The sequence below is a fragment of the Schistocerca cancellata genome, chromosome 7, assembly GCF_023864275.1.
Source record: "Schistocerca cancellata isolate TAMUIC-IGC-003103 chromosome 7, iqSchCanc2.1, whole genome shotgun sequence".
Lineage (NCBI taxonomy): Eukaryota > Metazoa > Arthropoda > Insecta > Orthoptera > Acrididae > Schistocerca > Schistocerca cancellata.
The window spans coordinates 38,562,496-38,579,125 of NC_064632.1; the positions used below are offsets into that span (position 1 = coordinate 38,562,496).

The 16,630-nt window shown below is 43.9% G+C and overlaps 1 protein-coding gene across 1 annotated transcript in view; it reads left to right on the forward strand.

The window, feature by feature from the left end:
* The window catches only part of LOC126092634 (gamma-aminobutyric acid type B receptor subunit 2), a gene marked incomplete at its 5' end in the record, with an annotated part of 461,219 nt that overhangs the window by 155,449 nt on the left and 289,140 nt on the right, over positions 1–16,630 (forward strand). The window contains one exon of the mRNA XM_049908357.1: positions 181–285. Within this exon, the coding sequence (XP_049764314.1) occupies positions 181–285 (105 nt within the window). The remainder of the gene's footprint in view (positions 1–180; positions 286–16,630) is intronic.

Here is a 16,630-nt window from a genome sequence, read left to right on the forward strand (position 1 = left end):
CTAAACTCGGGTGCGCATTACCTCCACCGCACATTTGTACTGCCAGTAAACGCTTATTAACTTCATACAAGGATCCAGGTACTTCACAGACGTACTTACGGCAATATTACCGCGTTGCAGCTTATCAGTACCATGTTGCTTCCCAGATGTTGCTCATGACATTCAGTTCTCTCCTCGCAGGCGGTGAACGACCTCGTGACCGAGCTGGAACAGGCCAACATCACATGCAGCGCCACCATCACCTTCGCAGAGTCCGACTTCGAGGACCAGATGCGCATGCTGCGGGTGAGTGCCTTAGTTCCTGGAATTACAGGTAGTGGTAACAAAGCTGTAAAAATTTTGAGAAGATATCCATAACACGATAATTTGCGTAAAGTATACTTCACAACATAGCAGTTGGTCATTACGATCAATTTCTGAACCTTCTCCAGGCTTCAGTGGTATGATACTGTGCATGAATCCTCCATGCCGGATTGTTGGAAATGTAGTTTTTTCTAAAGAGTTCGCAAGACACTGATTTTACCGACCATATTGTCATAAATTGCATTTTTTGGGACTTCAGCTTGCATTTTGTTGTGTCTAGACAAGACAGCCTAGACACAATGAGAGGAAGCCGAAAGGCACGCGCTTAAACTCACGCAGGCTGGCGTGAGGTCTGAAACAGGATACGTAATGAATGCTATAAAGAAAAGTACGTAGCTTCTGGAATACTTAACTTTAATCCACATTTGTAGAACTTTCGCTCTAGATGATACATTAATAGAATCTCAATATCGATTGAATACGGCGCCTTGCTAAGTCGCAGCAAATGTAGCGGAAGGCTATGCTAACTATCGTCTCGGCAAATGAGAGCGTAATTCTCAGTGAACCATGGCTAGCAACGTCGGCTGTACAACTGGGACGAGTGCTAGTACGTCTCTCTAGACCTGCCGTGTGGTGGCGCTCGGTCTGCAATTACTGACAGTGGCGACACGCGGGTCCGACGTATACTAGCGGACCGCGGCCAATTTAAAAGCTACCACGTAGCAAGTGTGGTATCTGGCGGTGACACCACACATTTTCATCTCCAACGTGTGTAGAGATACACATAGCCTCCAATTATCTGAAATTCAGTTAGTCATGCTTTAAATAAGCCAACGGCCTTTCCGCAGTGGTAACACCGGTTCCCGCCATATCACCGAAGTTAAGCACTGTCGAGCAGGGCTAGCATTTGGATGGGTTTCTCGAGAGCTCTTGGCAAGCGGGCTGTACTCAGCTCTTGTGAGGCAAACTAAGGAGTTACTTGACTGAGAAGTAGCGTCTCCGATCTCGTACACTGACATACGGCCGGGAGAGCGACATGCTGACCACATGCTCCTCCATATCCGCATCCAGTGATGCCTGTGGGCTAAGGACGACACGACGGCCAGTCGGCACCGTTGTGCATCCATGCCCTGTTCGGGTGGAGACTAATTTTTTATGCTTTAAGTAATATTCTAGTAACTTGGTTGTGATCGTCATATTTTTCAATGGCCGCTTTAAGAATTTCTTCTGCCTCCTCCTCTTTTATGATACTGCATAGAAATATTCGAATGAAAAGTTCGCCTTCTGCACCTCTCATAAAATGAATTTTGACGTCTTTCTGCCTGAGATGGGCTACATTAATACACTACCAGAAAAAAAAGCAACACTGTTTAGGACAAGGCTATTATATTGACAAGAGATGTGACACGCAGTTCATCATTGTAGGATCATGTGATAACAAATTAGAATCCATCCGATCAGTCCCGAAAGGCTAAACGGTACTGACCGACCGCCATGTCATCCTCAGCCGATAGGCCTCACTGGATGCGGGTATGGAGGGGCATCTGATCAGCACATTGCTCTACTGGCCGTTGTCAGCTTCCGTGACCGGAGCCGCTACTTCTCAATAAAATAGCTCCACTATTGGCCTCACAAGGGCTGAATGGCCCCCCCCCCTTGCCAACAATGCTGGGCAGACCTGGATGATCAAACCTCCAAGTGCTAGCCAAGCCCGACAGCACTTAACTTCGGTATCTGAGAAGAAACGGTGTTGCCACGGGGGATGGCCGGTAGCTATATGATAACAAATTCATACCAAATAAGATGCACATATTAGAGGGAAGGGTGCCACACTGTGTCATCAGTACACAGTGTACTGCACTGTGGCAGCGAGTCATGTGTGCATTCCCACATGTAAACGATCTTGAAGATACCGAATGCCACTCTGCGGTTGATTGTCCCAAGCACCTTGCACCTTTTGTTGCAGTTCGGTAATGGTTCTCGCAGGTTCTACAGAAAGAGTAAGTTCCTGTCCTATCATGTCCTATACGTGTTCAGATGGTGAGAGATCTGGTGATCTCTCTGGTAAGGGAGTTGTAGTAGAACGTGAAGGGCACGTTACGTCATGGCAGCCGTATGTAGATGTGCACTGTCCTGCTGTAAAATCACATCCCCCTTCCGTCGAAGAAGCGGCAATAGAACGCCGATACGATTGCTTAAAATCGAGCCGACACTGGTTACTTTCCCTTTCAGAAGCACCGAATGTGACGGCGAGTTGTAAGATGTCCCTCCACATCATGAAGCCGAGAGTGTGACGTTTGTGTCGTGAGCGTATACACTTGGGAATAGGCCACTCACAGCGTCTACACTGTACAGTGTACATCCATCACTCGCATGCTGACAGAACTGCTCTCGTCAATGAAGACAAAATGGCACTCCACTCTTCAGTTGACTGTTGTGTGACACCATAGTAGTTGTGGTCGGCTGCGTTGTGGTGTCAGTTCAAATGGTTCAAAGGGCTCTGAGCACTATGGGACTTAACTACTGAGGTCATCAGTCCCCTAGAACTTAGAACTACTTAAACCTAACTAACTTAAGGACATCACACACATCCATGCCCGAGGCAGGATTGGAACCTGCGACCGCAGCGATCGCGCGGTTCCAGACTGTAGCGCCTAGAACCGCTCGGCCACTCCGGCCGGCTGTGGTGTCAGTGGTAGCCTGGCCAGAGGCATACTAATTTTAGTCCAGCTGCAATCGGGCGGTTGCCAATGGTCCTTGGTGACACGTGAGGTGCAACATATGTCCATACTTCTTTCCTGGATGGTGTTCAGTCGGTCACTAATACTCTCACAATGCATCAGTACTGACGTGTATCTGTACTGCGTGGACGTCCAGAAGCTGGTCTACAGTTGTGGGAGTGTTCCACGGACCGCTGCCGAGAACAGTGACACACCACCATTACATTGTGTTCAAAACGTGTAGCAGCCTGGTCGTCATGTCCATCCAGCTTCCCGAAGGACCGCAATGCAACCCTGTTGAAATGACTGAGGGGGTTCTACAGACCGAAATACTCGTCAACGGAGCGTGGTTGTACTCTATGATGAGTGTTTCACACTCTTCGCCTCTAAACTCAGCACGATTTCTGCTTGCAGAGTCAAAAGAGGAGCACACACAGGCCTCTAATGCGCCATATGATCATTGATGACGGTGACAAATGAACCGCTTACAGTGCAACCCCTCAGTATGCACATATACCCTGAACACAGTCTTTGAGGGTGCTTGCTGTTCTTTTCGTAAGTCTGGAAGAATGTATAATTGAACCTTAATCTCAAAAACGTGTTCTTGAAGTGGTGATCACCCACGGGCCAGCCCGTTGGTACATTATTTTGCAATTTATCAAGACTGGAAGTGGCTTGTATCGGTAACGACGATAAAACGTCTGCCAAGCAAGTAGAAGTGAAACTTTCAAATACCATACCATGGCAGGTGCTTCTCTTTCTGTGAATGTGTTGGTCAGTGCACAGCTTGTACAAGCGGTAGTATGGTGTTCACTGACTCTGTTAACTTGAACCAATTAAGGCACTTCTGAACCAAAAGCATAGTCGTTGCAGTCTGTACCAATGTAAAAATTTTACTTCACCTGAGGAAGGCGAAGTATCTGTGCCTCACGGAGTTTTTTAAACGAATTCAAACGCCTCTAGATGTTCCTGATCCCTTTTCCATTACACATCTTTATTTAAAAGTTCCATGAGCACAGCCAAAGATAGACAGTATCCTAGAATGAATTGGCGATAGAAACCGCAAAATCGTGGGTAAGGTTTGCATTTTTACGGTAGATTGGAGTAGGACAATTTCTTACTGTTTGGATTTCCATTGAATCAAGTTCAGTTCCACGTGGAGAAAGTGTGTGGCCAAGGAATTCAGTCCTTGATTTTGTGGATTCTGACTAGTCTGAGCAGACTGTTACACTAGTTCTCCTAAAGGCTTCTAGCACTCGACATAGAAATTCTAAGAGTCTTCCCATGGAGCGGTGCTAATTAGAATATTGTCTACATAGAGGGTTACACGCTTAATAATTTTTCTCCCAGAACGTCACACCGTGCTCTCATAAAGGCTGCTAATGAGATTAAAGTCAATTCTCTTAATATTGTATCGTCTTCCGCTATGTAAGAAGGCCATGTACTCTCTGCTGGTTGCGTTCTCTTTAAATTGGTAGCATCTGCTGTTCTCTAAAAACGCCGTGTACTTTCTGCTAGTTTCATCTAACAATAGCTGCGCTGCATTATCCATTCAATCGAGGAGAGTTATGTATTTTACCCCTTTAAAAGTTTGTAGAAGACATTCAAAATTTTTCGTTGATCACGTTGCAGGAGAATACCATTCCCTGGACTGTCGATATCTACACGCATTGTGCTGCCGTTCTTTCTTACGGAGTGGATCGGGTTAGAATGCTCGCTATCTGATAGTTTAATTAACTGACTGTCAAATTCAACACCTTTATTTCCTTATTGACTGCTTCTGTCTTGGCCAGAGGTATTGACTATGATTTACTACAAAATGGTTCGTAATACTTTAATTGTGCAGATCCATCTATTGATCGAATAATTCTATAACTGCGTCTCGTTTAGCTTCAGACAGGTCCACTAACGCCTGCATCTTGTTTTGAATACCGGTCAGAGCATTTTGATCATTATTATTGCCTCGTTGTTCAGTATCTTCCTCCGAATTATTTGAAGCTTCAGATCCCACGTCTCAAAAACGCAATGATCTTATTTGGATGAGTGAAGCGCTTATGTTAACCTTCGCTGAAAAATTCCTTAAAGTTTCACTTTCTTATCTCTGTCATTTAACTTCACGTGAACAAAACTCTTTCAGAATTCAATTTATATTTCATCTCTGCAATCCGTCAATACAAAGAGCTATACCAGCGTCAGGAGAACCAACAATCAACACACTGTGACTGTACTCGCGTCCCTGACTCCTGAATTTCAATAGTGCCTGGCCTTTGATGGGTTTACTTCGATTTTCTGTATCACTGACAATATGCACACCATTAACAGTAAGTGTAGAAAACGCAACCAGGTGATTCATTTGCGAAAATAAATTTACCAATATTTCTCTGATTCATTGAATCCACAAAATCGTCCGTATTTATCCCCCAGATCGTCAGTTCTGCAATGGGTATTAAAATGCCTGTATCAGGCTCTTCTCCCTCTCTGCATAAGTATTCCTTCACGTCTGTGGTACCTTCGCACTTAATGACATTCACCGTGATTTCTGTCCCGTTTGACATTATACACTCCTGGAAATTGAAATAAGAACACCGTGAATTCATTGTCCCAGGAAGGGGAACCTTTATTGACACATTCCTGGGGTCAGATACATCACACGATCACACTGACAGAACCACAGGCACATAGACACAGGCAACAGAGCATGCACAATGTCGGCACTAGTACAGTGTATATCCACCTTTCGCAGCAATGCAGGCTGCTATTCTCCCATGGAGACGATCGTAGAGACGATGGATGTAGTCCTGTGGAACGGCTTGCCATGCCATTTCCACCTGGCGCCTCAGTTGGACCAGCGTTCGTGCTGGACGTGCAGACCACGTGAGACGACGCTTCATCCAGTCCCAAACATGCTCAATGGGGGACAAATCGGGAGATCTTGCTGGCCAGGGTAGTTGACTTACACCTTCTAGAGCACGTTTGGTGGCACAGGATCCATGCGGACGTGCATTGTCCTGTTGGAACAGCAAGTTCCCTTGCCGGTCTAGGAATGGTAGAACGATGGGTCCGATGACGGTTTGGATGTACCGTGCACCATTCAGTGTCCCCTCGACGATCACCAGTGGTGTACGGCCAGTGTAGGAGATCGTTCCCCACACCATGATGCCAGGTGTTGGCCCTGTGTGCCTCGGTCGTATGCAGTCCTGATTGTGGCGCTCACCTGCACGGCGCCAAACACGCATACGACCATCATTGGCACCAAGGCAGAAGCGACTCTCATCGCTGAAGACGACACGTCTCCATTCGTCCCTCCATTCACGCCTGTCGCGACACCACTGGAGGCGGGCTGCACGATGTTGGGGCGTGAGCGGAAGACGGCCTAACGGGGTGCGGGACCGTAGCCCAGCTTCATGGAGACGGTTGCGAATGGTCCTCGCCGATACCCCAGGAGCAACAGTGTCCCTAATTTGCTGGGAAGTGGCGGTGCGGTCCCCTACGGCACTGCGTAGGATCCTACGGTCTTGGCGTGCATCCGTGCGTCGCTGCGGTCCGATTCCAGGTCGACGGGCACGTGCACCTTCCGCCGACCACTGGCGACAGCATCGATGTACTGTGAAGACCTCACGCCCCACGTGTTTAGCAATTCGGCGGTACGTCCACCCGGCCTCCCGCATGCCCACTATACGCCCTCGCTCAAAGTCCGTCAACTGCACATACGGTTCACGTCCACGCTGTCGCGGCATGCTACCAGTGTTAAAGACTGCGATGGAGCTCCGTATGCCACGGCAAACTGGCTGACACTGACGGCGGCGGTGCACAAATGCTGCGCAGCTAGCGCCATTCGACGGCCAACACCGCGGTTCCTGGTGTGTCCGCTGTGCCGTGCGTGTGATCATTGCTTGTACAGCCCTCTCGCAGTGTCCGGAGCAAGTATGGTGGGTCTGACACACCGGTGTCAATGTGTTCTTTTTTCCATTTCCAGGAGTGTATTAGTTTCGGAGCGGGCCGTTTCCAAGACTGTATTCAGCTTACTGATGAATGGCCTTATGGATTGCAATCGCTGCACCTTGGAGGTTCCGGCAACTGATTCTCTGCTCTGCTTCCTTCATGGATTAGTGGATTTTGTTAATGATTTGGGTGAAATCCTTAGCGGCTATATTCGTCCCTCCTTCACAAGCCATCCTGCCATCGATCGGATCTACTTGGTCCTTCGCAATTCTGAAATTCTCTTCATGACGGCCCAGTATTCCGATTTTGACGGTAGTCTCTATTTCTTTCCCGGTTTACTCGTACCGCTGCGAGGGCCTAAACTCAAGCGATCACCTGCTCCATATTTAGATGCGCCGTAAGTGCCACCTTCTCACGTACCACGAGTATTATGTTTTGTATTAGAATTAACATTATTTCTTCCTCTTTAACTGGATCACCATTCCAGTAGTTCTGCATATGCTCTCGCACAGTACCGTAACGTCTTGCGTAATAAAAATGGCCGCTACAGTCGCTTAGTAGTGGAATGGCATTACGACCAGATGATATGCCTATAAGATTCTGCCAAGGGTGTGCAAATGAACTCATCCGCCTCCTAGCAGTAGTTTATCGTAGATCGGTGGAGCAATGAGAGATACCTAGCAAACGGAAAAATGCTCAGGACATTCCCGTTTCCAAGACGGGCCGTAGGACAGATGCACACAACTACAGGCCTATGTAGTTGACGTCAATCTACTACAGAATTATGGAGCGCGTTTCATGTTTGAATCATGACGCTTTTGGAGAAAGAAAATTTACTCTGAAAAAAAAAACATGGATTCCGCAAACAGAGATCTTTTGAAACTCAGCTCGCTGCTGTCCTCCATAACATCCATAACCAATGAACAACGGCACTCATGCTGGTGTCGTGTTCTTTGATTTCAGGAAGGCATTTGACACCGTCCCGCTCTGCCGTTCAGAGGAAGAAAAACGAGTTTACCGAGTTTCGGACCAGACTTGTCACTGGATTCAGAACTCTCGATAGGATATTTATAGCCTAATGGTGTAACGGTCAACTAGATTAAAAGACATCATTGCCATTAGATAATCACTTTCGATCGTACCAATAATTGGGGATCGGATCGTTACGTTGCAGCATTTATTTTCGACGTACCGATTCCTTAGCGGTTTAGTTTTCGTTCTAAATTGAGGACGAATGATGGTTGTTCCATACATCCTAAATGTTGATCGTCTTATGACCTGAGATATATGTTCATCTCAAGATGTGGTTGTGAGTCCAATAAAAAGGATTTTAACACAACTGAAGCGTTTTTCTAATTTCCAAGATACATATTTGCAGCTCAGATTGCCCTGACTATATAGTCTTTGGTATACAATTTTAAATTATATGGAGAGCTAAGCAGATGTAGCGAATGTCCTGCTCTCTACACTTCCTAATAACTTTCTTGAACGACTACTCGACATTCGACATAGAGTAAGATGTTTCCATATTGATGGCCTCTGAATTTGTTTCCAAAAGGAACATTGCCCTGTTTTCGCTTTCGTGTCACTTTTATAGAGACGGAGACAGGCTGTATCCCTGCCTAATTCTCTTGATTATGTTTAATTCTGATGATAACTGTTTTCCACTGCCTGTGACAATACTGGTATTAGTATAAGGACTTGGAAGCACTCGGGCCAGGGGCCTTAATGTGGAATCATTCCCACTACGGGATCGCCCGTTTTGGAAACGACTCTTTTCTTCAACTTAATTATAATGAAGCTCGTCACCCCCTAGCCACCCCAGGGGTATATAAAATTCCGTGCAGTTGTGGGAGGGTTTACATAGGAACTACAAAAAGAAGCATCAATACACGGTTGACGGAGCACAAAAGAAACTGTCGCTTGGGACATATCGACAAATCGGCAGTAGCGGAACATGTTTTTAAGGTTGGAGATCACGAAATAAAATTTGTTGAAACAAGCATGCTAGCGAGGACGTCGCATTATTATACACGTATGTATAGAGAGGCAATTGAGATCCACAAATATCAATACAATTTTAATCGTAACGAAGAAGGATAGAAATATAAACGGATTGAGTGCCAAATAGGAGGAACAAAGTTAGAACAGGTGGACGGTTTCAAGTACTTAGGATGCATATTCTCACAGGATGGCAACATAGTGAAAGAACTGGAAGCGAGGTGTAGCAAAGCTAATGCAGTGAGCGCTCAGCTACGATCTACTCTCTTTTTCAAGAAGGAAGTCAGTACCAAGACTAAGTTATCTGTGCACCGTTCAATCTTTCGACCAACTTTGTTGTATGGGAGCGAAAGCTGGGTGGATTCAGGTTACCTTATCAACAAGGTTGAGGTTACGGATATGAAAGTAGCTAGGATGATTGCAGGTACTAGTAGATGGGAACAATGGCAGGAGGGTGTCCACAATGTGGAAATCAAAGAAAAACTGGGAATGAACTCTATAGATGTAGCAGTCAGGGCGAACAGGCTTAGATGGTGGGGTCATCTTACACGCATGGGAGAAGCAAGGTTACCCAAGAGACTCATGGGTTCAGCAGTAGAGGGTAGGAGGAGTCGGGGCAGACCGAGGAGAAGGTACCTGGATTCGGTTAAGAACGATTTTGAAGTGATAGGTTTAACATCAGAAGAGGCACCAATGTTAGCACTGAATAGGGGATCATGGAGGAATTTTATAAGGGGGGCTATGCTCCAGACTGAACGCTGAAAGGCATAATCAGTCTTTAATGATGATGATGATGATGAGAAGAAGGATTAAAATTGGATAAGATATGGCGGTCGACGTTGCATCAATCACGTGACAATCGATTGCCTGCAATCGAGAGAACAGACGATAGCCAGAGATAGCTGCACATCGACGCCACGTGACGTGCGGTGGCGCCCCCTACGATATCCATATAAGCGGCGGCCCCAGCTCCTAGCAGCCAGTCATTGACTCACCTCGGAAGATGTTCTCCGTAGTTGAGAACGAAACGTCAGGGAGAAGAAGTTCTACAGATCGACCACGGCAACTTAGCCCGGAAGTGTTTATTGATGAAGACGCCGGCCGTGAAAGCCTACATGGAATAATTAGAATGTAATTATGCAACGTTACATACTAGCTGTACATCTGTCATCGTGACTCTCAAATGATCCCATCGATCTAATCTGAGAAGTTTATCGCCGTCCGTTATGGTCTAGCGGTTCTAGGCGCTTCAGTACGGAACCGCGCTGCTGTAGGTCTAAATCTAGGGAACTGATCACCTATGATGCTCATAGCCGTTTGAACCATTTTGAAAAGTTTATCATATCTTAAAAATTAAAACCGTATAGCAACCACAGGTCGTATGTAACATTTTTTTTAAATTTTTGCATGTGTAAGTTTCCCACTTCGTGTGTCTGTAAGAAATGCAGCCAAAATTTACCTCCCACTCTATAAAAAGTGTACGTTTTGCCAAAACTATGTACCCACAGGCTGTTCTCCAACTTAAACTCATATGTACCCATTCACTAAATAGAACCTAATTTGAATTGAACGGTAAGTGCCCTGTGTATAACTTGTCTTTATATCAAATGCGCAACAGAAGTAAAGCAATTATCTGGCCCTAATCAAAATTTCCACTTACCTCGCGTCTTGACAACATTATCGCAGATTTCTCGGAAGCACAACAGCAAATAGCAAGAAGGCAGCGACTAAGCTAGACTTCTATCTCAAAATAAAATTTCCAAACAGTATTCAAACTGTTATTTACCACGCGATGCATTATGGTAAAGCGTAATAACAAACCCTGTTAAACAGTGGTGTGGGGAGAGTAACTATTCCTGTGAAATGATATTCCAAGACAACGATTTTGGGATGAAGTATATATTCAAAGAGACAGAGTAAGACTTCGTGTAGTCTTCACACGTAACATTGGTCTGTACAATACTATCATTAACAAAGTGAGTAATGTTTAGAAAAGGGTACAATGGTAACGGAGAATTTCTGTAAAAACCAATTTAGTTTGTAGGTTAACGCATGACTCATGCAAGTGGGGTGGTGTTTCTCTCAGCTCTCAGGGACAAACCAGCTGCGTAGTGCTGCAGTCTTATCTCTGACTTCTTCTGTTTAAAAAAAATCTAAATTTTTTCCGGCTTTCAATATACACATCATATTCATCTAACACATGCAATCATAAGTTAACATAGCACTACTGAATACGTCCATCAGCTACCTCACTTCAGCTAAGAACGTATCAGAAACGCAGAGGCAAAGACTGTGCCACAATAAGACCAAAGATTGTTTAAGAGTAACATAACTTGCTCTCTCTCTGACGTACAGATCGATAACTCACAGAAATCAAAACGACATGCCCACCGTCCAGATACCTATTTCACTCGACTCACTCCATTTTATGTATGACTGCGACGCTATAAACACCCCTATGTTTGTGACTTGTACCTCGGCTAGGTAATTTCTGAAGATGCTCACTCTAGTCGAGTGACACGTGTAAACAAAAGAAAAAGTTACATAAGACGTGTGACTGTTCTACAGTCGTTGTTCCCCTGCCGGTAAATCCCTGCGCCCGCTGAACTTGTCATTCTTTTTATGCCTGTGACTCACCAATAACGTATTCTGCACGATATGATCCTACTGCATAATTAGATGTTGGTCTGAAACTTATTCCTGGTCCAGCTTTCACTATTCCAGGTCTTATACGATCTGTGGTTCCAGCCGCAACTCTTGCAGGATATCGTCAGTTTTTTTGGCATGTCTCCATCTATTACTCTGCAAATTAATTGCCAATTATAACGATTCTTCTGCTTCATCTTGTTTCTGCCACCTCTCCTCCTGCGCCTCTTCCGGTTCCTTCTACAGCGCCTCCCGCACCTCGATTTGTTTCTGCAAGTAGGTTCCCATGCACATACACTCCTTTCTTCATATCTTACTGGCGTTTCTACTTTGCTGCTTCGTTGAGCTCACAGCTGGGCTAACCATTGAACTCCTCCCACTTTCATTCCTGAATACTAATTCGAATACGTTCCACAATATTTTTGTCTTTTTCCGAATCGCTCAATCGCTGACTGATAATTGCTTGCCTTTTATGTCACACATTACATTCGCTGCCAATTAACTACAGTAATTTCATTATTTCAGAGCTGATTGTACCCATTACAGTAGATAATTTCACCAGTGCCACAAAATTTTTGTTGAGTGAAACTGCAAATGTCGTTGCCACTGCCGTCTGATTCGAGATACTGTTCTGCCATAATTTGTCCTTTGATATCGTCGTACATATCCATTGTATTTCTGTAGTGGTTGGTTGGTTGATTGGGGAAGGAGACCAGACAGCGTGGTCATCGGTCTCATCGGATTAGGGAAGGAAGTCGGCCGTGCCCTTTCAGAGGAACGATCCCGGCATTTGCCTGGAATGATTTAGGGAAATCACGGAAAACCTAAATCAGGATGGCCGGACGCGGGATTGAACCGTCGTCCTCCCGAATGCGAGTCCAGTGTCTAACGACTGCGCCACCTCGCTCGGTTTTCTGTAGTGATAGCCATGTATGAGCACCCATAAACCTTCTCGTTACAATGTTGCAGACGTGCATTGCATCTTCCAGATAAAGGAATGAAAGTTTGTACATCTACTTCTACATCTACCTAGATACTCTGCAAATCACATTTAAGTGCGTGGCAGCGGGTTCATCGAACCACCTTAACAATTCTCTATTAATCCAATCTCGATAGCGCGCGGAAAGAACGAACACCTATATCTTTCCGTATGAGCTCTGAGTTCCCTTATTTATATGGAAATGATAGCCGCCACTGTGGCTACTCGATCACCAAGTATTTTAATTCATAAAATCACTTTAATTGTTACTTCCCACTCACTTTCGCGCCACTACAACGACGGAACTATTGTTATTTAATTATGCTCATCGTCTCGTAGTCTGCAATGCAAAACAATGTATTCATCGCGCTGGAGAGTTGTTGTTTACAAGAGACGTACGCCGCTCTTAACTGCGCCAAAATGCTGTATTCCACTCTTATTCTGTCCTCCTTTACACATCAAAATAATACAGGGTTTCGCAGAAGTCACTGGACAGTTGGTTAAAAGAAAACAAAAGTGACAGCAAGGTGTAGTACGGGAGAAAGTTTTAACCCCTGAAGCTGTTATTAGCAAATGGTTGTAATTACGTCTTGCCAAGTTTGTATACTATGTAATAACAAAAAAAAAAAAAAAAAAAAAAAAACATACACGATAATGAAACTAGTGAATTGTTGAAAGCGTGTTCTGTGAGACGTGGATGCTGTTGTAGTATTCCGAATTGTCACATCTACATCTACATCTACATCCATACTCCGCAAGCCACCTGACTGTACTACACCTTGCTGTCACGTTAACGAAAGAAGAAAGGATTTTTGCTTTAAAAACATTTTATAAAAGTGGTGCTGATGCAGTTGTTAATGAATGAGGACGACATTTTAGATCAAAACAACCGTCTAGACAAACAGTATACGACATACGAGATAGATTTGAAGAACCATTAAATCAACCTGGTGTGTTTAAGGGGCAATTTCATTATTTAGGGTACTTGGACCATACATTTTTGAAGGAACGGTGAGAGGAAATAATTTTTTGGATATGCTTCAGGATTACTTGGCACCAGGACTTGTAATGTGTGCTGAAAACTTTCAAGGAATTTACTTTCCACACGATGGTGCTCCACCACATTACGCCCCTGTCGTCCGCGATTATTTAAAAGAAACTTTCCGAAGAAAAATGATTGATCGGAGGGCAGGTATTGACATGCCTCCACGATATCAGGACCATGGATTCTTTTTACTATGAGGTGTCGTCAAGGACTCTGTTTATTCTCAAAAGCCTCAGATCACTGCGGTACTGATAGACTACATACACGATGCATTTCATGGTTTCGACAGTGGTACTACACTCCGCCATAGAATATTTAACAGCGTTCGAGACAGACTTCAAAGATGTGTTAATGAAGACGGAAAACTGTTTGAACATAAAAAATAATTTAAGTATTGTCTGTATTTGTAGTGAAACCTAAATTCAATCTTCTGTTTGAGTCAGTGCCCAGTGGCTACTTACTTTTGCGCCACCCTGTACAAATCGCGTAAGCTGTCGTTTCACAAAAGGTTTGACCGTGATCGTGTTACTAACGCTTAGTTTAGGAAATAGGACACAAAGTTAATTATTATTCCCTTAGACACGCCACAATCAGCGGATAAAACACTTCGGATAGCATATAGTTTCTCTTAGGTCCCGCAAATCTGTAATGATACAGGGTGATTCAAAAAGAATACCACAACTTTAGGAATTTAAAAACTGCAACGACAAAAGGCAGAGCTAAGCACTATCTGTCGGCGAATTAAGGGAGCTATAAAGTTTCATTTAGTTGTACATTTCTTCGCTTGAGGCGCTGTTGACTAGGCGTCAGCGTCAGTTGATGCTAAGATGGCGACCACTCAACAGAAAGCTTTTTGTGTTATTGAGTACGGCAGAAGTGAATCGACGACAGTTGTTCAGCGTGCACTGAGAATCCGCTGGAAACAGCTCAGTATGAACGTGACTCGCCTAAGGTGAACGTTTTCTGTGCCATTTCAGCCAAAAAAGTTTTTGGTCCCTTTTTCTTCGAATGTGCTACTGTAACTGGACTACAGTATCTGGAGATGTTAGAGAATTCGCTGTTCCCTCAGCTCGAACAAGAAGTACAACAATTCATATTTCAGCAGGATGGAGCGCCACCACATTGGCACTTATCTGTCCATAACTACCTGAACGTCAACTACCCGAGGCGATGGATCGGCCGCCAGGCAGCCCGTGACAGAGCACTTCATCACAGGCCTCCAAGAAGCCCTGATCTTACCCCCTGCGATTTTTTCTTATGGGGGTATGTTAAGGATATGGTGTTTCGGCCACCTCTCCCAGCCACCATTGATGATTTGAAACGAGAAATAACAGCAGCTATCCAAACTGTTACGCCTGATATGCTACAGAGAGTGTGGAACGAGTTGGAGTATCGGGTTGATATTGCTCGAGTGTCTGGAGGGGGCCATATTGAACATCTCTGAACTTGTTTTTGAGTGAAAAAAACCTTTTTAAATACTCTTTGTAATGATGTATAACAGAAGGTTATATTATGTATCTTTCATTAAATACACATTTTTAAAGTTGTGGTATTCTTTTTGAATCACCCTGTATATTGTACCAAGATAAAATTATGGTCGCTAGTGCCAAACGTACATACGTTTTAAGAACTGTAGAAATTACAATAATTGAACCAAAAATTTCAAGTATCAACTGTCTGTATTAACTATTTCATGAGAAAACTATTGACCCAATTTTTATTTTATATACTGATCACGTCATATGTTTTTGGATATGGTCCGCCTTTAGCAAAACACAGTTTCGTTTTTTTAACCCAAACATGTTTCAATGCAGTTGCAGCATCTTCAGTGGGCTTTTATTTTATGGCTGATGCTGCAACTGCAGTGAAACATGTTTGGGTTAAAAAACAAAATTGTTTTTTGCTAAAGGCGGACCCTATCCAAAAACATATGTATTGTTAAAGCAATCACGGAAAAAAGAGCTTCAACCCCAAGATGATTACTGAACACGTCCTGTACCGAGAGAAACTATTTAACGAGCAAATCATTCCCTCATACGAACGGATACGAAAATTTTCTGTATGGTTTGGAACAAAGCTTCCTGTGAAATAACAAAGCATATTAATCGGCAGCTGTATTTTTGTTTTCTTTTCGTGTAGATGTTCTATAGTCATAAGTACACATAAAGGAAGATACACTCGCCACACTTTGCAAACACGGAAATTCAGAATAAAAACTACTCATTTATCTTGAACATTTGTTGAACAACATCGTAGAATAGTATTACCTTCGGGGTAGTAACTGACTTTTCCTAAAACTAAAATGGTGTTACAATACTGCGTAACTGGCTGCATGACTTAACTAGAATCAACTGGTAAAATGGATTTTCAAGACAAAAGCAATTTCTGACAGGCTATGATAAGAAAATAACACAGTTTTCTGTCTAAAATTAGGACGCTAAGTTAATTTTTAGGACATAGGTCAGGAACCTACCACAGATAGTATGACTAGGGCCAATAATAGTCCGTATGCACGCTTAAACTGAACTATGTTGATAAACGGCCACGCAATTAATACTGGCCCGCGTGATTTACAATGCTAAAGGAAAAGCTACATTGCCTGGAGGTGATGTTGCGAAGTACTACGTCGGCGTCGTAGAATACGGAGTAATTTCAGCCAGAGCGTTTGCAAGGCTTACGCATGACTCCTCTTCTAACAATTGTTATGGAACACTGCTTAAACATCCCACATCTTTAGTATCGGAGCCAGTGACCTTCAGTTCCGTCGACCACATACACGGACCAGAAATCCATACAGTACTTCCGCAGATGAAATTACATGTAAAGAAATGATTCATATTTGGTACAAAATATGAAATGAAGAAGCACAATGACAGAATAACGTGAAATACAGGCAAAATTTTATAAATAACTGATAATGATAATGACTTAGTCTTGGTATTCGCTGACTTATCTTGGCTTCTGTACGGTATAGTTACTTTAACAGGCTACTAA